Consider the following 27,725-nt stretch of genomic DNA (forward strand, 5'->3'; position numbering starts at 1 on the left):
TAGGGACGGCTAGCGGGCTTCTACAATTAATATCTTGGACTGAGCCAACTGGCTAGCACTAACACACACTTAAGAAGCAAGATTGGAAATTATGGTAAATAAACTCTGGAATCTTGCCGACATCTTGCCAGGGCGCCATACCATATATGGACTTCATGTGGCTTTGCTCCAATGCACCGGAATATGCTGCAATTAGACATTTTTATGAAAAAATGCAAATTGTTTTAATCGTGCAATATATTTTGCTGCAGTACAGAGTAGACATTAGAGCTTAGCGATCTGCGATCTATATTATATTTGCATTTCTCCCTTAAGGTAACTTAGCTTATGGACTTAAGAGACCAATGACTTTTGAGCTTTAAATTTTATTATTTATATTTTGCAATTTCTTGCTAATTGTTTGGAAGCACAATATAACAGTACATATGCATGTATAAACAGCGTCACGTTAAGATACTGTAAGACAGTAAATAAATACATTCTGAAGCTTTGTTACCCGTTACTGCTTTGATTGTTTTTATTCTCACTTACGTTTAATACATAAGTACAGATTAGTCAATGGGAAAATTGGAGAACTATGTTGTAAGTCCCAGAGGACAGGCTTACAGCTCATATCTCATTTCAATTAAGATTTCTTCCTTGATCATTGTGTCTACAAGCTCTACTTGCAGAGGAGATATTATTAAGCAAGATTCCTTTATACTCACGTTACGACCTAGATGAAGCTTTATGACACATGAAACAAACATTTAAGCCATAACGATCCATTTGAAAAATCTCTTATTTCAGGCTGAAATTGCATTTTTTTATGACGGTAAGGTGTTTTTCTTTTTTTTTTTTTTTAAGCAGTAAAACAGAGAGATAAACTAAAAACTGACTTATCACTTTTTTATAACGTAGTGTGATATCAATCTGCCTACCCTGCATTGTCTACAGCACAGCCCAAAAGAGCATGTTAAGCTGGGTGCACTCTACACGGTTTTCGTCCAATAATCGGCTAAATCAGCCGACATACGACCGCTCGTTCACAAGTCAGGTCAGTGTGTGCAGTGACACGATGGTCGAAAGTCTGCCCAAATGGACGATTGTCGCCTCATTTGGTTGGTCGTACCGTTTAATATTTTCGTTCCAATCTCGTTTCCGCTGTGTAGTGTGTATAAACTTCTGACCGATCCACAACAGTGAGTACGAAATTACAGTCATTGCTCACGACAACATGGCTGTAAAAAGTCGCTAAAGGGAGGTTCGCTCTTCCCTTTATCGTCCTAAACAAGGCTAGTGTGTATGCAGTCCATGGACCGAGCGATCGGAACATCGATCGCATGTAAAATCGCTCAGCATAAAAAGTTGGTGGAAAATTCTGTAGTGTGTACCCAGCTTTAGAACTTCTGCTACAATACGATGGTAAATACAGAATACTGAGATACAAGTGGCCAGATAATTATTGCACATGGTTAATTAGGCATGACTACATGAGTCATTTTATATTGCATAGAATGTTAACTCCTATAAACATATAGAAAGTAAAAGTACCCATTGACAACTCCACATAGCGATGACATTAAATGCTTTTTTTTTTTAATACAGAAATATATAGCCCTTTAATTTAAATGTTTAGATATTTAAATAGACATCATTAAATACAAATGAAAATAAAAGAAGGAATACAAGAGCTGTAAGAGATTCTGACCCATTACCTTTAGAATAGGTTGCTGTTCATTGCTTTCCCAGTCTATGGCACAAAATGCAGTGTAACTCTATTGCAGCCAGTATGAACTTTGGAAAGGCTATTTTGCTTGTTATTATAATTTCTTAGTCCATACATATTGCTTTCTGACTAACGCAAAGGTATAATGGATTTGCTCTCGGTCACCCACATATAAAATACAGAGATCCGTAAGTATGGCACGAAAATAACAATAGCTCAAAAAAAGAAATATCCCATTTGCCCAGTGCCTCAAACGTAGATTTAAACGATTGGTATCTTCAAGAAACGTTCATCGTAGCTTTCAACCCAAGTGAAGATTGATAACCAGAAGGAATAAAATAGAACACTGTATTCCAACCGAACCCAACTCAGGCCGCTGGAAAGTGCCGGAAGGAAGGAACGAGGGTAGAGGTGGTCAGAATTGTCCTGTGCTTAGTAAAAATTCTTCATTCATTAGAATGTGGAAATAAGGCATAGTTCAGTTGCGTAACTTCCCATCCTGTCGTTAACAAGCCATATATCATTTTAAGCAATCGGATTTCGAGATATATTGAAGCACTTCTTTCAGCTCCATACAATCAGCGCCTCCAGCAGTAGTGATTGGAACTGTCTTTGGTATATTTATGTACTTAAAGTTTTTTTTTCTATATATATATATTTATATATTCTTTGGTGCAAGTTAAATAGAGTCTGTTTAAAGTCCAAGTTGATAGATGATCGTTTTTTAAAAGCTGCCTCTCTCAAGGTCATTGTCCACTTTTTTCTTTTGTCTCTCCATCACAGCTTCCAGCTCGGAAATCTTCTTTGAGTCCTAAAAACATCACAAGTTAATACGTTAGCATCAGAACCATATATAGCATAGGCCATAAACATGAAGTACGGTGGCTTAGTGGTTAGCACTTCTGCCTCACAGCCCTGGGCTCATGAGTTCAATTTACAACCATGGCCTTATCTGTGAGGAGTTTGTATGTTCTCCCCGTGTTTGCGTGGGTTTCCTCCGGGTGCTCCGGTTTCCTCCCACACTCAAAAACATACTAGCAAGTTAATTGGCTTCTATCAAAATTGACCTTAGTCTGTTTGTCTGTGTGTGTATGTTAGGGAATTTAGACTGTAAGCTCCAATGGAGCAGGGACTGATGTGAATGAGTTCTCTGTACAGCGCTGAGGAATCAGTGGCGCTATATAAATAAATGGTGATGATGATGAAGTACCAAAAAAAAAAGAATTAGAAAGTGCAATCTTCTATTTAGTTCAAGATTTGTCCTGCAAAATATTTATAACCCCAGTGATGCTAATTAACTTACAGAACACAAGAGTAGGAGAACACCCACGCTTTGTCAGATTAGTAGTAGCTGCCACCTACTCACAGAGAAAGCAGCCATTTTGTAGGATTGCAGTCTATGACTGATGTTCATGAGGTACTGGTTCCACAAAATGGCTGCCTCTGATTTCTGTAAGCCACGTGCGCTCTTGTGCTGCTAACGAGACCTGGGGACCAGTTATTGGAAAAAGAGCTTAAGAAGATCTAGATACAGATACTCAGACTGACACGTCTATGTGGTGATGGTTACAAACATACCTCAAAAAGAGCTTTCTGGACCATGACCTGGCTGTATACTCTGGCTCCTTCTTCAGGGCTGACAGCTTTAAACTCATCTTTTCTAAGTGAAAACAGCTGAGCTCCATTTAACACCCCAAGGGATTTTGCTGTCCTAGAATAACAAAAGAAACAATTGCATTTTACATGAGTTTATTAAATATATTATCTTTTTTGTTTAGTTTTTTTGTCAAACTGAATTTATGGATGGGGCCTGCGTGACCCAGGCTACGTACACACTGGCCTGTGCAATGCATTTTTTACCGCATGTTGAAACACGAGTAAAACTGTATATAAACTGCACTGTGATACGGTTTCCTATATGTGTTTTACGATTTGTGTTTACAAGTGTGTTCACCCTGTGCTTTTTAATATTAATGATATTTATTTAAGTTTGTAAGAATGAAAGAGGACAGAAAGCAAAAGGGATAGGGAAGGGAACGGTTACATATGGGGGTAGGGTAGGAAAGGTTATATAGTGAGCAATGGATACATTTTAACAATAGCAAATAACAATATTTTTTTCTTCTGTCGTTGGTAAAATCGTTAAAGATACCACATCAGGAGAAATTTTATGCAGTGTGTACCCAACCTAAGGCACTTCCATCCTCTCTGTCTCAAAGTTGTATAGGCACCTGGCCCCTTCCCAAATTTTGATGTTCGCTTTTTATTTATTTATTCTTATTATTAAATGGCTATTTTGATCATTGACTTCATGATGATGATGACTGTACTATCCTTACTCGGGCCATATCATTTTGAATTCGTAATTTTACTTATATAACGTTCAGGCCATAAAATTGTGGCCTACTCTAACAGAGGCCCTTTGTGTTCAATGACAATGAACACCAATAATTCACTCCTTGCAGGTGGAAGTAAATAAAACGAGTGCTCAACAGAACTCAACAGAGCAACGGAAAGCTAGTAACAGAGCAGCAGGAGGCTGGTAACAGAGCAGCAGGAAGCTGGTAACTGAGCAGCAGGAGGCTAGAAAAAGAGCAGCAGGAGGCTGGTAACAGAGCAGCAGGAAGCTGGTAACAGAGCAGCAGGAGGCTGGTAACAGAGCAGCAGGAGGCTGGTAACAGAGCAGCAGGAAGCTGGTAACTGAGCAGCAGGAAGCTGGTAACTGAGCAGCAGGAGGCTAGAAACAGAGCAGCAGGAAGCCGGTAACAGAGCAACGGAAAGCTAATAACAGAGCAGTGGAAAGCTAGTAACAGAGCAGCAGGAGGCTAGTAACAGAGCAACATGAGGCTAGTAACAGAGCAACAGGAGGCTAGTAACAGAGCAACAGAAGGCTGGTAACAGAGCAACAGGAGGCTGGTAACAGAGCAGCAGGAAGCTGGTAACTGAGCAGCAGGAGGCTAGAAAAAGAGCAGCAGGAGGCTGGTAACAGAGCAGCAGGAAGCTGGTAACAGAGCAGCAGGAGGCTGGTAACAGAGCAGCAGGAGGCTGGTAACAGAGCAGCAGGAAGCTGGTAACTGAGCAGCAGGAGGCTAGAAACAGAGCAGCAGGAAGTGGTAACAGAGCAACGGAAAGCTAGTAACAGAGCAGTGGAAAGCTAGTAACAGAGCAGCAGGAGGCTAGTAACAGAGCAACAGGAGGCTAGTAACAGAGCAACAGGAGGCTAGTAACAGAGCAACAGGAGGCTAGTAACAGAGCAGCAGGAGGTTAGTAACAGAGCAGCAGGAGGCTGGTAACAAAGAAGCAGGGAGCTGGTAACAGAGCAGCAAGAAGCTGGTAACAGAACAGCAGGAAGCTGGTAACTGAGCAGCAGGAGGCTAGAAACAGAGCAGCAGGAGGCTAGAAACAGAGCAGCTGGAAGCTGGTAACAGAGCAGCAGGAGGCTGGTAACAGAGCAGCAGGAGGCTGGTAACAGAGCAGCAGGAGGCTGGTAACAGAGCAGCAGGAAGCTGGTAACAGAGCAGCAGGAAGCTGGTAACTGAGCAGCAGGAGGCTAGAAACAGAGCAGCAGGAAGCTGGTAACAGAGCAGCAGGAAGCCGGTAACAGAGCAACGGAAAGCTAGTAACAGAGCAGTGGAAAGCTAGTAGCAGAGCAGCAGGAGGCTAGTAACAGAGCAACAGGAGGCTAGTAACAGAGCAACAGGAGGCTAGTAACATAGCAGCAGGAAGCTGGTAACAGAGCAGCAGGAGGTTAGTAACAGAGCAGCGGTAAGCTAGTAACAGAGCAGCAGGAGGCTGGTAACAGAGCAGCAGGAAGCTAGTAACAGAGCAGCAGGAAGCTGGTAACAGAGCAGCAGGAAGCTGGTAACAGAGCAGCAGGAAGCTAGTAAAAGAGCAGCAGAAAGCTATTAACTGAGCAACAGGAGGCTGGTAACAGAGCAGCAGAAGACTAGTAACAGAGCAGCAGGAGGCTGGTAACAGAGCAGCAGAAAGCTATTAACTGAGCAGCAGGAGCCTGGTAACAGAGCAGCAGGAAGCTGTTAACAGAGCAGCAGAAAGCTAGTAATAGAGCAGCAGGAGGCTGTTAACAGAGCAGCAGAAAGCTAGTAATAGAGCAGCAGGAGGCTGGTAACAGAGCAGCAGGAAGCTGGTAACAGAGCAGTAGAAGGCTATTAACTGAGCAGCAGGAGGCTAGTAACAGAGCAGCAGGAGGCTAGTAACAGAGCAGCAGGAAGCTGGTAACAGAGCAGCAGGAAGCTGGTAACAGAGCAGCAGGAAGCTGGTAACAGAGCAGCAGAAGGCTGGTAACAGAGCAGCAGGAAGCTAGTAACAGAGCAGCAGGAGGCTGGTAACAGAGCAGCAGAAAGCTATTAACTGAGCAGCAGGAGGCTGGTAACAGAGCAGCAGGAAGCTGTTAACAGAGCAGCAGAAAGCTAGTAATAGAGCAGCAGGAGGCTGATAACAGAGCAGCAGGAAGCTGGTAACAGAGCAGCAGAAGGCTGGTAACAGAGCAGCAGGAAGCTGGTAACAGAGCAGCAGGAAGCTATTAACTGAGCAGCAGGAGGCTAGTAACAGAGCAGCAGGAGGCTAGTAACAGAGCAGCAGGAAGCTGTTAACAGAGCAGCAGAAAGCTAGTAACAGAGCAGCAGGAGGCTGATAACAGAGCAGCAGGAAGCTGGTAACAGAGCAGCAGAATGCTGGTAACAGAGCAGCAGGAAGCTGGTAACAGAGCAGCAAGAAGCTGGTAACAGAGCAGCAGGAAGCTATTAACTGAGCAGCAGGAGGCTAGTAACAGAGCAGCAGGAGGCTAGTAACAGAGCAGCAGGAGGCTGGTAACAGAGCAGCAGAAAGCTATTAACTGAGCAGCAGGAGGCTGGTAACAGAGCAGCAGGAAGCTGTTAACAGAGCAGCAGAAAGCTAGTAATAGAGCAGCAGGAGGCTGTTAACAGAGCAGCAGAAAGCTAGTAATAGAGCAGCAGGAGGCTGGTAACAGAGCAGCAGGAAGCTGGTAACAGAGCAGTAGAAGGCTATTAACTGAGCAGCAGGAGGCTAGTAACAGAGCAGCAGGAGGCTAGTAACAGAGCAGCAGGAAGCTGGTAACAGAGCAGCAGGAAGCTGGTAACAGAGCAGCAGGAAGCTGGTAACAGAGCAGCAGAAGGCTGGTAACAGAGCAGCAGGAAGCTAGTAACAGAGCAGCAGGAGGCTGGTAACAGAGCAGCAGAAAGCTATTAACTGAGCAGCAGGAGGCTGGTAACAGAGCAGCAGGAAGCTGTTAACAGAGCAGCAGAAAGCTAGTAATAGAGCAGCAGGAGGCTGATAACAGAGCAGCAGGAAGCTGGTAACAGAGCAGCAGAAGGCTGGTAACAGAGCAGCAGGAAGCTGGTAACAGAGCAGCAGGAAGCTATTAACTGAGCAGCAGGAGGCTAGTAACAGAGCAGCAGGAGGCTAGTAACAGAGCAGCAGGAAGCTGTTAACAGAGCAGCAGAAAGCTAGTAACAGAGCAGCAGGAGGCTGATAACAGAGCAGCAGGAAGCTGGTAACAGAGCAGCAGAATGCTGGTAACAGAGCAGCAGGAAGCTGGTAACAGAGCAGCAGGAAGCTGGTAACAGAGCAGCAAGAAGCTGGTAACAGAGCAGCAGGAAGCTATTAACTGAGCAGCAGGAGGCTAGTAACAGAGCAGCAGGAGGCTAGTAACAGAGCAGCAGGAGGCTGGTAACAGAGCAGCAGAAAGCTATTAACTGAGCAGCAGGAGGCTGGTAACAGAGCAGCAGGAAGCTGTTAACAGAGCAGCAGAAAGCTAGTAATAGAGCAGCAGGAGGCTGTTAACAGAGCAGCAGAAAGCTAGTAATAGAGCAGCAGGAGGCTGGTAACAGAGCAGCAGGAAGCTGGTAACAGAGCAGTAGAAGGCTATTAACTGAGCAGCAGGAGGCTAGTAACAGAGCAGCAGGAAGCTAGTAACAGAGCAGCAGGAAGCTGGTAACAGAGCAGCAGGAAGCTGGTAACAGAGCAGCAGAAAGCTATTAACTGAGCAGCAGGAGGCTGGTAACAGAGCAGCAGGAAGCTAGTAACAGAGCAGCAGGAGGCTGGTAACAGAGCAGCAGAAAGCTATTAACTGAGCAGCAGGAGGCTGGTAACAGAGCAGCAGAAAGCTAGTAATAGAGCAGCAGGAGGCTGGTAACAGAGCAGCAGGAAGATGGTAACAGAGCAGTAGAAGGCTATTAACTGAGCAGCAGGAGGCTAGTAACAGAGCAGCAGGAGGCTAGTAACAGAGCAGCAGGAAGCTGTTAACAGAGCAGCAGAAAGCTAGTAATAGAGCAGCAGGAGGCTGTTAACAGAGCAGCAGAAAGCTAGTAATAGAGCAGCAGGAGGCTGGTAACAGAGCAGCAGGAAGCTGGTAACAGAGCAGCAGGAGGTTAGTAACAGAGCAGCAGGAGGCTGGTAACAGAGCAGCAGGAAGCTAGTAACAGAGCAGCAGGAAGCTGGTAACAGAGCAGCAGGAAGCTGGTAACAGAGCAGCAGGAAGCTGGTAACAGAGCAGCAGGAAGCTAGTAAAAGAGCAGCAGAAAGCTATTAACTGAGCAGCAGGAGGCTGGTAACAGAGCAGCAGGAGGCTGGTAACAGAGCAGCAGAAAGCTATTAACTGAGCAGCAGGAGGCTGGTAACAGAGCAGCAGGAAGCTGTTAACAGAGCAGCAGAAAGCTAGTAATAGAGCAGCAGGAGGCTGTTAACAGAGCAGCAGAAAGCTAGTAATAGAGCAGCAGGAGGCTGGTAACAGAGCAGCAGGAAGATGGTAACAGAGCAGTAGAAGGCTATTAACTGAGCAGCAGGAGGCTAGTAACAGAGCAGCAGGAGGCTAGTAACAGAGCAGCAGGAAGCTGGTAACAGAGCAGCAGGAAGCTGGTAACAGAGCAGCAGGAAGCTGGTAACAGAGCAGCAGGAAGCTGGTAACAGAGCAGCAGAAGGCTGGTAACAGAGCAGCAGGAAGCTAGTAACAGAGCAGCAGGAGGCTGGTAACAGAGCAGCAGAAAGCTATTAACTGAGCAGCAGGAGGCTGGTAACAGAGCAGCAGGAAGCTGTTAACAGAGCAGCAGAAAGCTAGTAATAGAGCAGCAGGAGGCTGATAACAGAGCAGCAGGAAGCTGGTAACAGAGCAGCAGAAGGCTGGTAACAGAGCAGCAGGAAGCTGGTAACAGAGCAGCAGGAAGCTATTAACTGAGCAGCAGGAGGCTAGTAACAGAGCAGCAGGAGGCTAGTAACAGAGCAGCAGGAGGCTAGTAACAGAGCAGCAGGAAGCTGTTAACAGAGCAGCAGAAAGCTAGTAACAGAGCAGCAGGAGGCTGATAACAGAGCAGCAGGAAGCTGGTAACAGAGCAGCAGAAGGCTGGTAACAGAGCAGCAGGAAGCTGGTAACAGAGCAGCAAGAAGCTGGTAACAGAGCAGCAGGAAGCTATTAACTGAGCAGCAGGAGGCTAGTAACAGAGCAGCAGGAAGCTGTTAACAGAGCAGCAGAAAGCTAGTAACAGAGCAGCAGGAGGCTAGTAATAGAGCAGCAGAAAACTGGTAACAGAGCAGCAGGAAGCTAGTAACAGAGCAGCAGGAAGCTAGTAACAGAGCAGCAGGGGGCTAGAAACAGAGCAGCAGGAGACTGGTAACAGAGCAACAGGAAGCTGTTAACAGAGCAGCAGAAAGCTAGTAACAGAGTAGCAGAAAGCTGGTAACAGAGCAGCAGAAAGCTGTTAACAGAGCAGCAGAAAGCTATTAACTGAGCAGCAGGAGGCTAGTAACAGAGCAGCAGGAAGCTGGTAGCAGAGCAGCAGGAGGCTAGTAACAGAGGAGCAGGAAACTGGTAACAGAGCAGCAGGAGGCTAGTAACAGAGCAGCAGGAGGCTAGTAACAGAGCAGCAGGAGGCTAGTAACAGAGCAGCAGGAAGCTAGTAACAGAGCAGCAGGAAACTGGTAACAGAGCAGCAGGAAGCTGGTAACAGAGCAGCAGGAAGCTGTTAACAGAGCAGCAGGAAGCTGGTAACAGAGCAGCAGGAAGCTGTTAACAGAGCAGTAGGAAGCTGGTAAGAGAGCAGCAGGAAGCTGGTAAGAGAGCAGCAGGAGGCTGGTAACAGAGCAGCAGGAAGCTGGTAACAGAGCAGCAGGAAGCTGGTAAGAGAGCAGCAGGAAGCTGGTAACAGAGCAGCAGGAAGCTAGTAACATAGCAGACAGAAGAGGTGCCATAGCTGACACTCACATGGTGTTAAACCCCTTGGCCTGCAGCCAGGCGCTGACATCTGAGGGACTGGACTCATCAGTCAGGGCAATGGATGTATCTGACATCCTCTGTATGGCCAGGTTCTTCTGTGGTGCTGTGCGACCATTTGCCAGCCTCAGCAGCAACTCTTCGTTCATACTGTTTATTCTGTCAAATTTGTCTGAGGAAACAAAAATATAATGAATAGATGAACAAAGTGAGCTTTACTTTGATGAGGATCTTCCTAAACTCAGTATTTGGTAAACTCACAATATTGCCTAATGATGATCCCATTACATATTGTTTCAATAGAAGGCTTTATATATATATATATATATATATATATATATATATATATATATATATATATATTTATTTATCTAGTCTCTCCGGATTTAACATCAATCACCATAATGTTGGAATTTTTAAAAAATGTCTAAAGGCTTTGAGATACTTAAAACACAAAATGGTTTATTCCAGAACAGTTTAATACAGTGATGGGCAACCTGATACACTTCAGGGGCAGCATCATGTGGCCCTCTAACCTTCACAAGGGCCACATATCACCCTTAGTCTCAGTAATAATTCATACTTGCCAACTCTCCCGGAATGTCCGAAATCCGGGTCTGTTTCCCGGTCTCCCGGGAGAGCAGGCAAGTCTCCTGCATCCGACAAATACCTGGGCAAAATAATGCGATTCGCGTTGAATCACGTCATTTTGGCCACGCCCCCCCGCATCAAAACATAATTTCCGTCTCGGGGGACGTGGCAAAATGACGCGATTGACCGCGCTCCGCCCCCTGTCCGGGGTCTCCCGGACTTCAGTGCCTAAATGTAGGCAAGTATGTAATAAATTAAAAAAATACATTTAATCAAAGAAAGAGACACCTATCTATAATAACATATCAGCGGACATTTAGCTCATGGTCAACCACACTTTATCTAATTTAACCCAGTTCTTACCATGCTGCTCATGGTTCTGTTCTGGATGCTGGTTGTCCACTGTGTCCATCTCCACTTGATACGATTTTGATGGTTTTTTGGGAGGAGTCGGTGGCTGTGATTTCTGAGAAAGGCAAAGTGAAAGTGTTAAATCATTTATATGTAAATAAATATATAAATACTGTAGTGTAATGTACATTATGTGTAAATAAATAAACGTGGGTTCTATTTTTAAATAAAACACAGTAGTACAGGAATTCTGTCAGAGTTTGTGACTTGTGAAGGTTAATTGGTTTATTTAGCAATGTAAATATTAGACTTTCACAATTTAAAGTGGGCCCACATGTAGACACAGTGGAGGCAGCCATGTTTTGTGCATCTTTAACTGCAAACTAGTGACATGAATGAAGCAGGATGCACTCACTACCTGATGTCTCGGTAAAAACAGACAAAATGGCTGCCACCACGGCATGAAGGTGACAGGTCCACTCGCCATACCTTAGCTGGACTTCCGGGTGGGAATCCATTTTGTTTTGCTTTGTTAGGTTCTGCTACTGTGACTGGAGCAAGTATATTGTAGGGTACATAACCAATCTGTCCAAAGCGATTCTGCACCTTCCACCATTTTTTGGTATCATCCAAAACCTTTAGGGAATGGAGAAAGAACAATACATGTTGGCTGCCGGTAAGAGTCAAATGTATAAAGCATGGGAAAGCTAGGAGCAAACAGTACTCAGGTACACCTTACATACCTCCAACTCTTCTCCATGTAATACTGATAGTTCGCTGCTATTTCTGGCAACAAAATCATAGGTGCAGCTGACACGTTGGCTGTTTGTCTCTTGGTGGCTGTAAAATAAAGAACAATATGTTTTGAATTGCATACAATTCACCCTTATCGTGATCTGTGCACTATGCCAATCTATGCCGGTAACAATATCTTTTTTACTGGTGCAGGTGAGATACACATCCCCAGATTGATGTAATAATGGGACCCCATATTATGTAATCCCTGTGCAGGCTATGAACAGATTCAGGTGTTAATATGTAAACACAATATAAACAATCATATAAGGGTATTGTTAGTGAAATGACATACCCATTCAGAACAGGAGGAGGTGGTGGCTGATGGATTTGAGGACCCGATTGCTACAAACAGACAAATGGAATACAAAGCACATTTAAAATTAACAACTGAACAGAGTATTTACAAAAAACAATTATTGAAAAATATCTGTCAAACTTTATTAAAAGTGGGTTTGTAAAGGTATATTGAAATAGAAAATAAAGGATCATAATCTAGTCTTAGACATAATCTACCCCAATTGTCTAATGGATAGCTGGGAGGGACCTTGTACCGACTGCAGGGATTGTTGGGAGGCGTGTCCTACTCATACGAATGAGTCTTGCACCAGCTATTGGTGCATATGGCAATGTAGGGGTCTTTTTAGGTAAAATATAGGGGTTTGGGCAGCCTAGGGCTACAGAAGAGCTAGGAACCAACCAGAGGACGTTGCAATCCTCCAACGTGATGCCATTATGCCCCTTTTTGTGGGTGCACAGCTGCAGCGACCATTTGCTGTCCCCCCGTTCCCCAATTTCAAATATTGGGAGGCCTGGATTTATAGATTCAGAGTAGTAGCATAAAACATAGCTTACTATACAATGCCACAAACACAGCAAAAAAACCAGTAATAAATAAACCAACTATCCCCCAAAAATCACACAGTATGATTTATTTATTAACAACGCGTTTCATTGCAAAATTTGCACTAAGCCACAACAACCAATCAGATGCTTGCCTTCATTGTCTAACTTGCCTTAGGCAAATAAAACCTATTTAGCAAATAGGTATTACTATGGTCTAATACAAATTTTGCATTTACATGGTGTATTGGTAAATAACGTCATAGTGAGCATGGTGGGCCTGAGTCATTAAGGAGCGTATCCCACTAATGCGTGCGTGTCGTCAGCACAAAATACACTGTGCATGGTCAGAACCGGACGGTATGCAATAGATCACAGCCACATCCAAGTCACCTCCGAGCAAAACGACACTACAGCCAACGATTTTGGGGAGTGAACAGTTTGGGGAATGGGCAAATTCACATAGGCAATATACAGTGAGAGCGCTCCCATGCAGCCTCGTACAAGTGGCTGTAAGGCGCACACAGAAGTATGCTGGTTTTCTGCCATGTCTCTTGCTTCAAGACGTGGCTAGTTTAAGTTCCGAAAAGTGCAAAAACCTGTGCTTGGAATCAGGAGCAACTGTGAAAATGTATTTTATGAACAGCAGACTTTAGGGACAGCCTAATAAATGTTCTTCCAAGGGAAAGAAATAATATTATATATATATATATATATATATATATATATATATATATATATATATATATATGTATATAAAGTCCATTTTCCATGTATAATCATAGATGACTATATTATTGATTATTGACAGGTAATATTAGTTGCTTAATTTTTTTCATGTGCATACTTTTGAGACTTTATATTCAACATAGGTCTTGCACGTATCTTTAGATCCGTTCCTTGTTAACGTTGGAAGTACGCAAAGCTGATTTACGCGCAGCTTAAAATAATCGCATGTTGCGCTCAGTATGCGTGCCCGGTATGTTTAAATTGAGAAGTCAGACAGGCACTTAAGGGTGGTATCGGAAGGGCTGTTCTCCAGCTAGAATAGCACGAATGTTTGAAGTGCTCAACGACGTAGTGAGGGGGCAGGTGTGTGATTACGTGAATCGCACCACTGCTCAGTTTGGGGGCCAGGGTTATGATGACTCTGATCTCTTCATCACGCCCCCGTACTTGATTTTGGACCACCGCATTGGGATCTCCTCAAGGGGAGGTGCAAAAAGTAAATAAGTATGGACTACACTTGATTACATGCATCATCTTCATAGCTTAATTACTTCAATGTGAAATGGGAGAAGCATTCCCTCTTTAATTCAATATGGCTGCACTGAAGTGACTGAGCTAGAAAACCGCTAGTGGTCAAATCACCATTCCATCATTGAAAAAAATAATGAATGAGTGTGCCAATTATAATATAAATAACTCTTACAAGTGATATTAAAAAGGAAGGATAAAGGTCCTAGGAAAAGAACCTAGATCCCATTGTAAGAAAGGAATAGAAGTGTAAAGGTTTCAGAGAGTAAAGTCATGTCAAGTATTATGATGTCACTGAATGATTGACATAATATAACATCTACCCACCTGTGACCTTAATTCTTCATGGCGATGCTGAAGCTCAATGGGATCCTCCCAGGGTCGTCCATCGCTGTTAGTGGGTACCCATCCGTTCTTAAAAGTGGGATTATATGACTGGCTATAGTCCCGGGGGAATTCCAGTCTTTTGGAAACAATGTATATTAAATATCATTAGATAAAAGAGACTTATTTAGTTAAAAGAAACTTATTTCCATCATCACAAATATTGCCTAGGAGAGGGATGCCTATATTGCTGTCATAACAAGTTAAAAACTATTTATCACTCAGAGGTATAGCTTAAAGCTTCAGGTTTCTGTAGCAGGATAGTCCTTCTATATTTGACAAATTATAAAGTTTGCATAAAACTTAACTTATGCCCAGCACTGGATTGGAGGCATCTGTTCAGGTGTCACCATTTAGTTTACAGTCTCCTTCTGCCAGGGTTGGGCTGGAGAAACTTTCCACCAATCAAAAACTGCTAATATGACTGACGCAAAGGGTGTAGTATCAGTTAACGGTACTGACTACCCCGACAGAGGAGTGAACGACACGAGGAGGCCAATTGAGTACTACACCGACCTGTAAAAAAAACTACTAACCAGAATCAAGATTACTTCACGTCACGATTCGCTCTCTTGCCAACTGGAGAAAATGACGTAATCAGACATAGCGGCTTAAAGCGGCACTGGACGGACCTCCCTGCCATTTAAGTCCTCTAAGTATTATTTTAGGGGTTAAGGTTAGGGTTAGGATTATGGTCAGGGTTAACCCTAATACCCCTAACACCCCTAACACCTAAAATAATACTTACAGGACATAGATGACAGGCGGGTCCATTCTGCGCCATTTTCTCCAGTCGGCAAGAGAGCGAATCATGATGTGAAGAAATCTTGATTCCGGTAAGTATTTTTTTTTACAGGTCGGTGTAGTACTCAATCGGCCTCCTCATGTCGTTCTCTCCTCTGTCGGGGTAGTCAGTAAAACTGTCTACCACCGGACGCAAACAGTGTCTCTCAGCATTATCCCTGTCTATAAGACCTGCTGACACTCAAAATTACACAGGTGCTACAACCTATTCCAAGAGAATACAGTGATATGAGGGGCTGTTGGGGTGAGGAACCCATAAAGCCATAAAGGGAAAGATCTGTATAGTTTAACTGGTTGGTGGGGGGAAGGCTTTGTACCAAAATATTTATGTATTTCCTTTAAGTAATTGCTGTCAGTAGATTGGCCACACATTACATAATGGGCAAGGAAAATATATTTCAAGAAACACCAGTTACACCATTACATGCAATGCAGCAGGATCAGGCAACTGCTACCGTTGTCTATTGAGATTTACTAATAACCAAAAAGACACCAAAACATTTCATTTATGATAGTCATACCACACTCCATCTTCCTTGAAAAATAAAAACTATATAGAAAAATATCAATCAATACAATGTATGTGAAAAAATCTTACTCAGATTGATAATGTTCTAAATCAGACTCTTGATAGACCTGAATTATGGAATTATTGGCGATATGAAAGGAAACCTCAGAAGCAAATATAGAGCAAACTTCTAATTAAATGGGTGTCTGAGTTCTGTGATCTAACATTACGGGAGTCCTAATTCTACAAACACTTCCTACCTTGGCTTTGTCCAGTTTGGTCCCAGAGAATTCCATAATTCTGTTTCATTGTCATCTAAACATTCTTTCAGCAGAATAACAGCTTCTTTGGTGAGCATGGGGCTTGTGATTTCAGAGGCCATTTCCACGCCTCCAGAACTGTCCACCAGCTGATCCCAGGAACAGACAAGTAGATATTATGACATTGTTATTGTCTTTCTTCTCATCTATCATGTTAGACAACAGGAAGCTCCTACTGAGTGCTCTAGTAATCAGTAATAATATCATCCAACAGTCCTGCTTTGTGTGGGACAGGAACAATTGTTTTCCTGGGAAAGTGGGCTTATCCTGTAGATTTGGGAAAGGATATGGGCAGATTAGTAGCTCCACCTGGGTGGATTGGGGCTATAGCCAAATTTGTTCTGATTTTTTATTTAGGAATTTTGGGATGTATGGATACTCTTATTTGGACCTTCAGTTATTTTTTCAATAGATTTTCTCTCTTCTCTAAGTCTAAATCAGTAGTGCCCTTTGCCAATTGTATTAGGTCGGAATCACGTCCCAGTTTTGTACAATTCCTTGTTACCCAGCATGGGGGATGTACTCGTCAACACACGCAGGAGGCAGACAGATAAGTCTGCCCCCTTCCCACCTCACAGCACAGTAATGTACTGGGGGCTGCTATTGTAATATGAGTAGTATAAGTGTAGGGGCTTTCCATGTAATATAACAAGTGTTGGGGGCTAGTAATTTAATATGGGGGTAACTTTTTATTTGATTTCTTTTAAATGTGGTGATATTAATGTAATGTGGGGTGGATGTGGCGCATTATATTGTAATGCGATAATGTAACGTAGTGGGGGTATTAATGTAATGTGAAGAGATATTAATGTAATGTAGTGAATGGGATAATTCGCTAAACATAGAGCATTCATTTCCAATTCCAATAAATAAATTAATCATAAAACAAAATGTGCAATTGTAATGAAAATAAATATATTTTGTCATTTAAACTGTCTGAGGTATAGTATGAGAATACTAGTTCAATAAACAAAAGTTAACACGTTCGTCCTAGTCTTACCATTTTAAGTGGTCCAAATAAGAAGTGTACAAGCTCAGTTGAGCTGGGATTCATAATGTTAGTTTTAAGCCTTGCCTACAAGAGAAAGAAAGGGATGGATATGTAAACAATTACACAATTAAATATATTGTTACTATTACTATAGTTCAATTCATCGTCTATTGCTGTACCAGAAGACAGAAGCAGTATTTGAATTTCTGTGCAGTGTCTTCATAGTCTTCTAGCCTAGGGGGTTTTGCTCGGAGCGTTAGCAGTCCCTCTGTAAAAACATGTAACAAAATTATATTAACAGTGTATATGTGAATAGGTCTTATATATCAGTATTGCATTTTTTGAGAATACATGCCTTATAGGGAAAATGGATATTTTGTCTTCAAAATACTGATTAAAGTTTTTAAATTGGCTATTGCAATAATCTTTTTGTCTTTCTTTATGTAATACTATACTTTGTGTTTGCTTAGATACCACCATGCGGGGCACTCCGCCAATCACATATGGAACTACATCATACTTGCTTGCTGTCGGCAAGTGTAGTCCGGGAGAGGGGCGCGGCTAGAGGGCGGGAGGGGCGTGGCCACATGCGTCAAACCCCCCCACGCGAAGGAAATGCAGCTTTGTCATGGGGGACAGGGCCAAAATTACATAATTCACCGCGAATCGCGTCATTTAGGCTAGGCAGTTACGGGATGTGGGAGACTTGCCTGCTCTCCCTGGAGTCCGTGAGACCAACCCGAATTTTGGGAGTCTCCCGGACATTCCAGGAGAGTTAGCAAGTATGAGCTACATCTTGTTCTCTTAGTGATCAATGTTACCTCCAGCTTCTAGTTTTTTGCTCCTCCTCGACTTTTTTCTTTGGTTCAGGACTTTAAATGCTTCCGCTGATTTCTGAAGGTTCCCCATGAAGAACTCAATGTCATCAAAGCAGTGATTCAGCAGATCCTGTATAACACACAACCACATTCTGTCATGTATTATAAAGTCACAGAGGTATAACATTGTGCATTCAACACAAACGTGCCGTGTCAACCAATCAGATACTGCCTTAGATCTTTAGTGGAAGTTATGCTTATGAAAATGAATATGCGATTGACTATTACGGGTTACAGAACATTGAACATTTGTTCCATGTTACAAAATAAGCTTTTTAATGTGAACCAATAGAGCCATCATGATATATCGTGGTGCAAACAGCAGAAGATGTCACAGTTCTGTGCATTTCTTAGATTGTCTTTGTCTTGTGTGGCTACCTTAGGGCTTACAGTAGTCATACACATAGTTGTTATAGATATATGATATCTAAAGTGATTCAATCCCATATACTTCATAAAACCATTTACAAGACTTACAATAAAACAGCTATGAGCACAAAACATCAACAGAAACCAAAACAATTATGCAACACCGTTGTGTGCGACCGAGCCAGAAATGTACTCAGGAAAATCATGTTTAGGACAGTACACTCCAGATCAGACCTGGCAAATTTCACCTCAGTCCCAGTCTCTTGGCAAATGGCATGTTGTGTTTGGAGCTACTATCAAGGACATTACGTACATAAACCGCCAAAATCTGCCTGTACAATCTGTACCAATATATGTCAGAATATAAAACAGAACACAAGAGGCACTGAGAGGTGTGCAGAAAGGGGGGTGAAGTGAAGTGTAGCCATGTGTCTTTGAATTCTAAGTACAAATGAAACCTATTGTTTTTTTTGTTGCAGATGACAAATTTTGCGCGTCAGCATCACAGCACAGAATGCTGGGGGCTTGTTTGTGCACCAGTCATCTACACACAGGGATGGCAGCCATTTTGTGGGCTGAACAGATTCTTATAAGTAATTTACTAGAAACTAGTGATATCATCAAGCTATGAGGTATTGTGTGTCTCATGCCTCAGTCATGTCATTAGTTCATACTTTCCGACTCTCCCTGAATGCCAGGGAGACTCCCTGCAATAGGGGTGATCTCCCTCACTCCCTGAAGAGTCTGGCATTCTCCCTGGTGCTGAGCCAGTACAAGACGTGGTTGGCTTCCCCATCTTTGGCATGATGACACAGTTCAGAAATTGTGTCCTATGTCCATGTATTGATGCCTATGGAGGTGGCCATTTTCATAGAGACCAAGATTTAATCAAAGACTGACAGGTAAGACAACATGACTTCAGTAATGGAGACAGAAATGTAAAAGACACTTCAGTCTCTAGAGATTCATTATTTGCTTTTCTTTAGCGCATAGTTGCCTACTCTCCTGGAATGTCTGGGAGACTCCTGCATTTCTGGGAGAGCTCCCGGGAGAGCAGGGCAACCTCCCGGTTCTCGCCCCCGACAATAGATAAGTGGTGGGGGCGGGGCTTAATGGCGCAAATATTGCATCATCTTAGCTCCACCCCTGCTGTAATTGGCCAAAATTGTGACAATCGTGTAGGTGGCGGGGCCAAATGATGCTTCGTCAAGCCCCGTCCCCGCACACCCACCTCCCCCAGGATCTCCCTGAAGCCAACGAGGAAAAGTTGGCAAGTATGTATTAGTTCTTAATGAATGGATAAGTTGAATATTGGTTTAGCTGACAAAATGTCTGCCTCCACTATACACAGGTGACAGGTGCACTTAATGAATAGATCTTGATTTGACTATACAAATTGTTTGTCATTTACACAGAGGATCCAATTCCTGACAACTACCAGGAACTGATTTGTCAGAAACAGGGATGGACTGGCAAGGGGAACATTTGCCCCACAGACTGGTTGCCCCACTTCACACTTTTCACTGATTTCAACCAGCTGACAGTGGTGCCCCAGTGGAGATGTCGTGTAATTTACTATATCACCCTAAGCCTAAACCTTGTTTCTAATGTCACCATACCTACGGCTGCTGCTAGTAGTGTTTGGTAGCACTGCAATAAAAATGCTAACACAATAGTGTTATTTATCTGCATTGCTCACATATGAAACAGTAACAGTGACATCTACGGGCTATACAGAGTTACTACACTCTGTTACATAATATGTTAAAAATGTAGTATACTGTTTGAACCACAGTTCTCCCGCCATTGTGTGTTACATGGTTTTAATCAGCAGGAGACCGTTTAACTTGTCAGGTTCTCGTAACAATTGAAAGATTGATATGGTTTTGATTATGTTATGCTACATTAACTTGAATTCAAAGTAAAATATTATACGAATAACAATTAATTTTGTGCTACAGTGCACATTTTAGTACAGCACAAGTCTTTAGTCTTCTTCAAGAAAACTGTATATATTGTGCCCAACAAAAACAAGCAAATGTGGTTTTAATGCACATTTTATAGATTGATTTAATAGCAAATCAATAGTTAAATACATATACATGGGTAGATACATTTATATTCATTTATATAATAAAATTATAGTACTTTGTTGGGATGAAAATGTTTTCTTTGTATATGTTCTGTACCTCTTTTAAAAAAATAGTTTTTACATTTTTGATACTCACCACTTCCCGTCCAGCCCGGTTGGTCATTGGGTCCTGTGTGTCTCCATCAACTGAAAGAAACATTATTGAATCAGTTATATTTCCAGAGATTACTGAAAGAGAGAGCCTAGAGTATATATGTGACTGTGAGATTACACAATCTGCTGTTAGGTAATATGTGTTATATAAATACAGTCCATCAGTATTATAGCTCCACCAACACAAGTGTGAAGAGCTTGTTATGCGGAGGGGATTACTAAACATCATGGGTTATGGAGAAAGAAGATTGGGGACCTATTGTATCACCATTAGCAGGTACCTATGTTCAGTGACTGATTCATTTCTAGTTGTCCTTAAGCACATAGGCAAACCGAGGGGGGAGGGGGGTTCCTAGTACCTGGAGACCCCCCTCTAAACCTGGGGCACTGTATAATTGAGATGGCTGGACCCTGCTCCTGCTTCACATAACTCTGCTTGAAAAACAAGAGCTGCGTGCACCTAACAGTAGTCCACGCAGCATTGCCCATGTATATTATGGGGATAGGAATAGTTGGAGAGCAGCCAAGCACTGTCTAAAATTACAGCCACGCCCCCCTGCATTCTGGTCACGCCCATGTGGCAGCGTGGTGTGGAAAACCCCCTCTACAAATCCTGCGTTTGCCCCTGCAGCACAATAGTTTATTGCTAGACTCCAGATATCCTATCCCTACAGAGGCACAATAGGCTCTCAGAATAGTCCCAGTTTTTTGGCACTGGAGATCTGTCATTTGGAATGGTTATTTCCTGAAATTCAGAGTTCTGATGCCTAAACATTATAAGTAGTAGAAATGGGACCCAATATTGCACTTGACACCAAATGAAAAGCAATCTGTGATTCTGATGGACTAAGGAAACCCTTTGTGAAATGGATCTCATGTGGTTCAGATACATCATAGATACAAATTGATGCAAACTTTTGGTCTGTACTGTATGTACTTATCAATGATGTTTCTATATCATTCACAGATGGAAATCCAGGGTCAGCCAGACAGGTTTCTGGGATTAATTGTATTTTGTCCGGGCTGGACCAATAATTGCATTGGATTGGAGATCACAGTGCCTTTTGTGACCTGGTAGGTCAGCCCACACACAAACAACCAAATTTGCACACTTTGGCCCTCCGCCAGCATAGCTGAACTGGCTCCATATGCGACCAGCTTTAATGTAAGATTCAGCAGACGCACCTCATCCAATCGCTTACCTGTGATGTCTCCACCATGTAACCAATCAGCATGCAGATTTCATATAGGCCTTTCTTACTAATTCCTTTCATATATAGACATATATATATATATATATATATATATATATATATATTGACTGAGTAGTATTCACAATGACTTACCAACAGTCTGCTCGGGTTGGCTCTTTTTCTGCTGCATCTGTGGACTCCCAGAATTCCTGCCATTTCTTACCACTTGGCTGTATATAGCATCCTATTGTCACATTAAAGAAAAAAATCTCACTTAGTGCATCACTAATGATAGGCGCTGACTGCGATTATGTCGGAGCTTAATTTACTACAACTATTCAAATTGTAATCATTTTTCTCAAGTGTGGAACTTCAAAATGTCAATTTTCTACCGCACAATAAAGAAAGCCATCACAAACAGCAAATCACAGCCAGGCATTTAAACTATAGGCAACGGCATCACTATAGCTATAGCAATCTGGACAACTGTTTAAAGATCCAGCAATACTGAGGTTCCAGGGCTCTAAGGAGAATACGTCGACTGCACTCAGGAGATGAAGGGTAAAAGTAATATATATATAATACACAAGTGATGCTAATATTTGTATAAAAGGCAAGTCTACTGTCATCACTTCAGTGTTCATTAGGTAAACGTGGATTATAAGTTTTATAAGTAATAACATCCTCTTTTTACTCATTCAATAAAAGCTATTATCTAGTTTTGCAAAACCCAGGTCTCAGTCTCTTATTTCAAGGAGATACGGTGGGCAAAGCCCTAGGGAAGCGGGACATCAGCAGCTTGGACCACTTAGCAACTTATATATAAAAATCATTGGTCTATTTGTCTGTCCGGTTATGCATTTGGACACTCCTGCATCTATTGGGATGAAAGCAACGTGAGGTGGTCCAGATGGATCCTGGCCAACTTTTAAGGGGCTTAGGGTCCCGGTTGGACCTCCCGTTAGTGTACGCTGGGCAGAACTTGGACCCGGGGAGCCTGTTCTGAGCCATCCACTAGATGGATTTGGAGGAAAACTTCACAGACTGGTAACATTGGATCCCAGAAGACATACTAGGCGGTTGAGGTCCCATTTGGACCTCCCGTTGGTGTACGCTGGGCAGAACTTTGACCCGGGGAGCCTGATCTGGGCCTTCCACTGGATGGATTTGGATGACATTTAATATAAAAACAAAGACGACACTGGTCAGACACCTCATGGGTGTGTGGAAAGAGCTGCTGGGATGCTAATTATTTTTAAAAGGATGACAGTTATATCCACCTCACTGATAACTTAATAACCTGAAGATTTAAACCCACGCAACACCGGGTACTTCAGCTAGTAAACTATAAATTATTCTTTATTCCTACCTGTATTGAACTATGGTGCTGTTCTCTTTTTCACTTATGTGTTTTCTTAATATTTCACACATTAATTAATTATGGAATAAACGTGTTAAGGTGCCAGAGTTTAGCAATTTTTACTTTTATTTGAGAATAACTCAGTTACCTGACAGTAAGGCTCGTTTTCTAACCGCAAAAAATGTGGACACTTTGTACATTTCAAGGTGTGTATAGAGGGAAGACCTGGGGTTAAATATAACAAAGCTTCTAAAATGAATTTGATTGGTTGCTTTGGGCAACACCTCCAACGTTCCAAGTTATTATTTTCTAGAATGCTCTAGGTAAATGAAAGCTAGAATCTGATTGGTTGCTATGGACAACACCTCCACTGTTCCTTTTTATTTAGGATTAATACATTTACCCCCTGATCTTCACTTGGAAAATCATTAACTGCAAAATCCTGCCATGTTAGCCCGCCAATCTATGCACTTACCCATGAAAATAGGTGCATTTGCGCAAAAGCAGGCTGGTGATGTCACAAAACACCATTTGCCCTGTGCTTTTGCATAAATGAGTCCTAGGTCTATGCCTGTCTTTGTCTGTGCATTTCAATTCAAGCTGACTACACTGATTAAAGTATATTACATGCTAACACCGCTTTAATGAGACAGGAAGAAATCTGGATCATTGTACTGCCTAAAAAAACATACATGAAACAGTTTCAATCTCAGAAGCAATCATTGTACATCATCGAAGCACTACCCCAAATACCTGGGAGGAGTTCCTTGAGTGCTGCATCTGGGGAACAGGATTGATAATGATTTGAGGGTTCAGTGGTGTTATTGTGGATCTTGGAGATCTTCGCTGTGACTCTCTCTCCAGGATCTGTGCTGGGGTCACGTATTGTGTCTGTGGCTGTTTCCACTGTCTCTGTGGCATGAATGAATTAGAGCTGCTTGAGCTTTGTTGGCTTATCTTCGCCTTGTTGTTCCTTAAAACATGTCAGAGACAAACAACAGCTTTAGATAACATTCCGGAGACTCCCGAAACAGTGGGTGATCTCCTGGGCTCCAGAGAAAGTCTGTCTATCTCCCTGATTATGGGCCACAATGAGTAGTGGTAAATAGACAGTACTACTTCTTATCATTTTATTTTATTTATACACTTATTTACTTAACTAGTACTTTTTACTCATTTAAGTCTCATATCAAAATACTCTCCCACCCATTTACAGCTACCTCTGACCTGCGCCTTTTCTCGTCTCGGGTAACCACTTCTCACTCCCGCCTACAAGACTTCTCCCGTGCTGCTCCCCACTTATGGAATTCCCTACCACGCTCAATCAGACTTTCCCACAGCCTTCAAATCTTTAGATGCTCTTTGAAAACCCATCTCTTTTTTAGAGGTGACCTTATCCCTAATAACACTATTCACACTAATGCACCCTCACAACTATCCCAATCTCCACTCTGAACCACACTCGCTCCTCTTGTTTCAGCTGTGCCCTCTTCCATTTAGAATGTAAGCTCTCTAATGAGCAGGGTCTTTCATATCCTTTGTTTTAATGTCTGCGTTTAATTTGTCTGCCTTGTATGTCCCTATTTTATGTATGTACTGCTTCCCTAATGTACGGCACTGCGGAGCACTGTGGCGCCTTACAAATCTACGATAATAATAATAATAATATTTTATTCATATGCAATATAGAAGGGGATAAATACCATAACATATTACTATAAGGCAAAAAATGCAGGATGGACAGAGAACTGATGCGTTCACTTTCAGCCACCATTTATGGCATCCACAGCTTATTCTAGTGCCAATATTGACAGTTAGAGATAGGTACACCGGACAAAAATAATCCTTTACTAAAGTTTGCACAAAACTGTAGCAACCAATCAGATATTTGCTTTAAGTGTCTAAGTCAGACTAGACATATAAAAGCAAATATCTGATTGGTTGCTGTGGTTCAGTGCAAGTTTTTTTTTCACCATTTTAACAAATATATGTATATGTCCAATGTCAAATAAAGTTAATTCCTTGACGAGCCACTTTTGTGTATGGTGGAAGATATTTATAAGTCACAAATATGAGATAATTAGTTGCTACAGCAATAGTCAGGACATATTACCAAGCTGAATACTTTGATATTACCGAAGCATTAGTCTTAAAATTAACTAAAAAAGATCCACTTTAAGTTATGTAGATTAACTATAATACGTTACAGTTTGGAAACTCACCGTAGTGCTTCAGTTCTCTTTGAGTTATCACCAGTTTTGAAATCAGACAAAGCACTATTAATATCTTCACGTATCAACTCCGCCTAGAAAAAGATAAAAGTAAAAATAAATTATTGAGAGACTGGTGACTTTACAGTGAGTTGTTCCTTCCTCGCAGTCCTGAATCTAGATGTCTTACCCCAACATCATCGCACTGGAAGAAATGAACATCAGCTTTGGGTTGGTATCTGTCCTGGCATACTAACACCAGCAGAGACTGAGTCCTTCTTTCTGGGAGAATGGTGTCACAACGCTGGATAACAGAGACGGGATATACCTCCAAATCCTCCTGCGCACAAACAGAAGACAAAATGTTCATAAGGGGCCTGATTCATTAAGGATCTTAACTTAAGAAACGTCTTATTTAAGTCTCCTGGACAAAACCATGTTACTTACAACGCAAGGGGTGCAAATTAGTTTTCTGTTTTGCACATAAGTTAAATACTGTTTTTTCATGTAGCACACAAATACTTGATAGCTTATTTGTACACTGAAATTTAAAGTTGATATTTGTGTGCTACATGAAAAAACAGTATTTAACTTATGTTTAAAACAGAATACTAATTTGCACCCCTTGCATTGTAACATGGTTTTGTCCAGGAGACTGAAATAAGAAGTTTCTTAAGTTAAGATTCTTAATGAATCAGGCCCAAGCAGCGTATGTACATGTGACTGGGTTTCAGTTTGTCTGTTATACATTGCACTATGGAAAACTTTCACAAAGCTGTCAGATGACACAAGTGGATGGGATGGTTTTTTGAGTACATGTAGACAGACAGATGGATTGGGCACGAGGCTATAGATGGCTGATGCCTTTTGCAAAACACGCCTAAAAACATCAAAACTTATAAAAAGAAAAGCAAATGAAAGTATTGTGGAAGTTACAGACTTTGATATTGATTAATCCAAGAAAAATACATTTAAAATTTGAAGGGGAAAGAAATGAAAACCTTCACTTTCTCATGGATGGAAATTGGTATATTTCATCATATTTCCCCTTCGGCTAGAAATTATTATCGGGTAGATTCAGCAAAAGTTCTAAAGAGGAAAAGTGGAGGTGTTGCCCATAGCAACCACTCAGATTCTATCTATAATTTATCTAGTGTGTTCTATAACATGAGGAAGGGGGTGTGTCTAATTTAAATTAGGTTGGTTGGAACTCAGTGAGGGGGCGCCTAGAAAAGTAAAAACAGTTAGTTAAATGATGTCACTCGTTAAGTATTTTAGGTACCCCTGTTGGAGCTCTAGTCGACCACGTCAGATCCTCTGACGGTAGCACTGGGCCAGCGCATAACATATATATTTTTAGATGTGATTTGCATTAACCCAATCCTGATTGTGAAAACAAAATACATTAAATATGCTTTAGAGTTCCAACCAGGTAAAAGACAGGAAACAAAAGAGCAAAATCTATAAATGTAAAACCGAAACATTCTAATTTGGGAGCAATTATCTGCCTACTATAATTAGCCATACGTTACAAAATGTACTTTGGTTTGATTTGGAAGGAGACACACCTTGCTCTCCACATCTAGAAGTTTAACGGTGGAGCTGTTAACTTGCAGAATCATCTCCTGAATCCAGATTTTGCCCTTGGCGTCCATGGCATTGAGTTTGCGGATGGCGTCCTCCACTGTGTGGACGTCGTCATCCTCATCAATTGTGAACGTCACCAAATGCTGGGAAGAAATAGACATCGCATAGAATAAAACATGTATCTTTGCCTAAAATATGAATCTTTCTTCTCTGTAATAAAACTGATAATGATGTTACCAATGTCTCCGCTACAGACAGAAAAAGGTCATTTCTGAACGTGTACAAATGTGTCGCTCAATACATTTCTACTTGTGTACATGTGTCTATTTATCTATCACTGGCTTGTTTGAAAGCTTATCAAATACCTGGATGGTATAAAAGATTTCCCACTGAAACTATAGGATGACTCCTGGGTACGAGCATCTCATGACCAGTGATAGAGACATGACAAATAGAACCATCACAAATCAGTGTATGTGCCAGTGCTGGACCTGGGAGGTGGGGAGGGGTGATTGGAGCAATTGCCCTCCCTAATATGCACTCAGCAACAGGTTTGTTGCCCCAAATCCCTTTAAATGATAGTTCCAGAGCAGCTGGAGAGTCTAGATCATATAACTGACCAGGACGGGAGGCCAGAGCCGTGTCATGCAATTGACCGTGGTGGGAGGGGTTGGGATCATCATCATCAGCTATTTATATAGCGCCACTAACTCTGCAGCGCTGTACAGAGGACTCACTCACATCAGTCCCTGCTCCATTGGAGCTTACAGGCTAAATCCCTAACATACACACACACACACACACACACAGAGAGAGTAGGGTCAATTTACATAGCAGCCAATTAACCTACAATACCCCCCCTTACTTGGTGGGAGGGGTGGCAGTGGCGGATCCAGGGGGGGGGGATCAGGGCGGTGCCTAAAAGGGGCGGGGCCTAAATCCCCCCCCCCTCCCCTAAATCGCCCCCGGTACACCAATTATCTAGATCTGCCCCTGTGCTGTGGAGACAACAAATGTTGTAGTTTAAAATGGTCTATGCAGCTTCGTGAATAATGACACAGCTATTATAAAAATTATGTTCTATGT

At 42.2% G+C, this 27,725-nt stretch overlaps 1 protein-coding gene across 2 annotated transcripts in view; it reads right to left on the bottom strand.

Moving 5' to 3' along the window:
• Window positions 1-345: 345 nt before the first annotated feature.
• Window positions 346-27,725, bottom strand: part of EPS8L1 (EPS8 signaling adaptor L1) — a 62,169-nt gene continuing 34,789 nt past the window's right edge. For both annotated transcript variants that reach the window (XM_075191123.1, XM_075191124.1), the window contains 18 exons: window positions 26,621-26,782; window positions 25,243-25,392; window positions 25,065-25,147; window positions 23,596-23,815; window positions 21,636-21,726; window positions 20,273-20,322; window positions 17,619-17,745; window positions 16,977-17,065; window positions 16,807-16,881; window positions 15,747-15,895; window positions 14,118-14,253; window positions 11,986-12,035; window positions 11,639-11,735; window positions 11,385-11,531; window positions 10,908-11,010; window positions 9,945-10,125; window positions 3,287-3,419; window positions 346-2,519 (listed from right to left, as the gene is read on the bottom strand). In XM_075191123.1, coding sequence (XP_075047224.1) covers window positions 2,433-2,519; window positions 3,287-3,419; window positions 9,945-10,125; window positions 10,908-11,010; window positions 11,385-11,531; window positions 11,639-11,735; window positions 11,986-12,035; window positions 14,118-14,253; window positions 15,747-15,895; window positions 16,807-16,881; window positions 16,977-17,065; window positions 17,619-17,745; window positions 20,273-20,322; window positions 21,636-21,726; window positions 23,596-23,815; window positions 25,065-25,147; window positions 25,243-25,392; window positions 26,621-26,782 — 2,130 coding nt within the window. In that variant the 3' untranslated portion in view covers window positions 346-2,432. The remainder of the gene's footprint in view (window positions 2,520-3,286; window positions 3,420-9,944; window positions 10,126-10,907; window positions 11,011-11,384; window positions 11,532-11,638; window positions 11,736-11,985; window positions 12,036-14,117; window positions 14,254-15,746; window positions 15,896-16,806; window positions 16,882-16,976; window positions 17,066-17,618; window positions 17,746-20,272; window positions 20,323-21,635; window positions 21,727-23,595; window positions 23,816-25,064; window positions 25,148-25,242; window positions 25,393-26,620; window positions 26,783-27,725) is intronic.

This window comes from Mixophyes fleayi, chromosome 11 (assembly GCF_038048845.1).
Source record: "Mixophyes fleayi isolate aMixFle1 chromosome 11, aMixFle1.hap1, whole genome shotgun sequence".
In the NCBI taxonomy this organism is placed as follows: Eukaryota; Metazoa; Chordata; class Amphibia; order Anura; family Limnodynastidae; genus Mixophyes; species Mixophyes fleayi.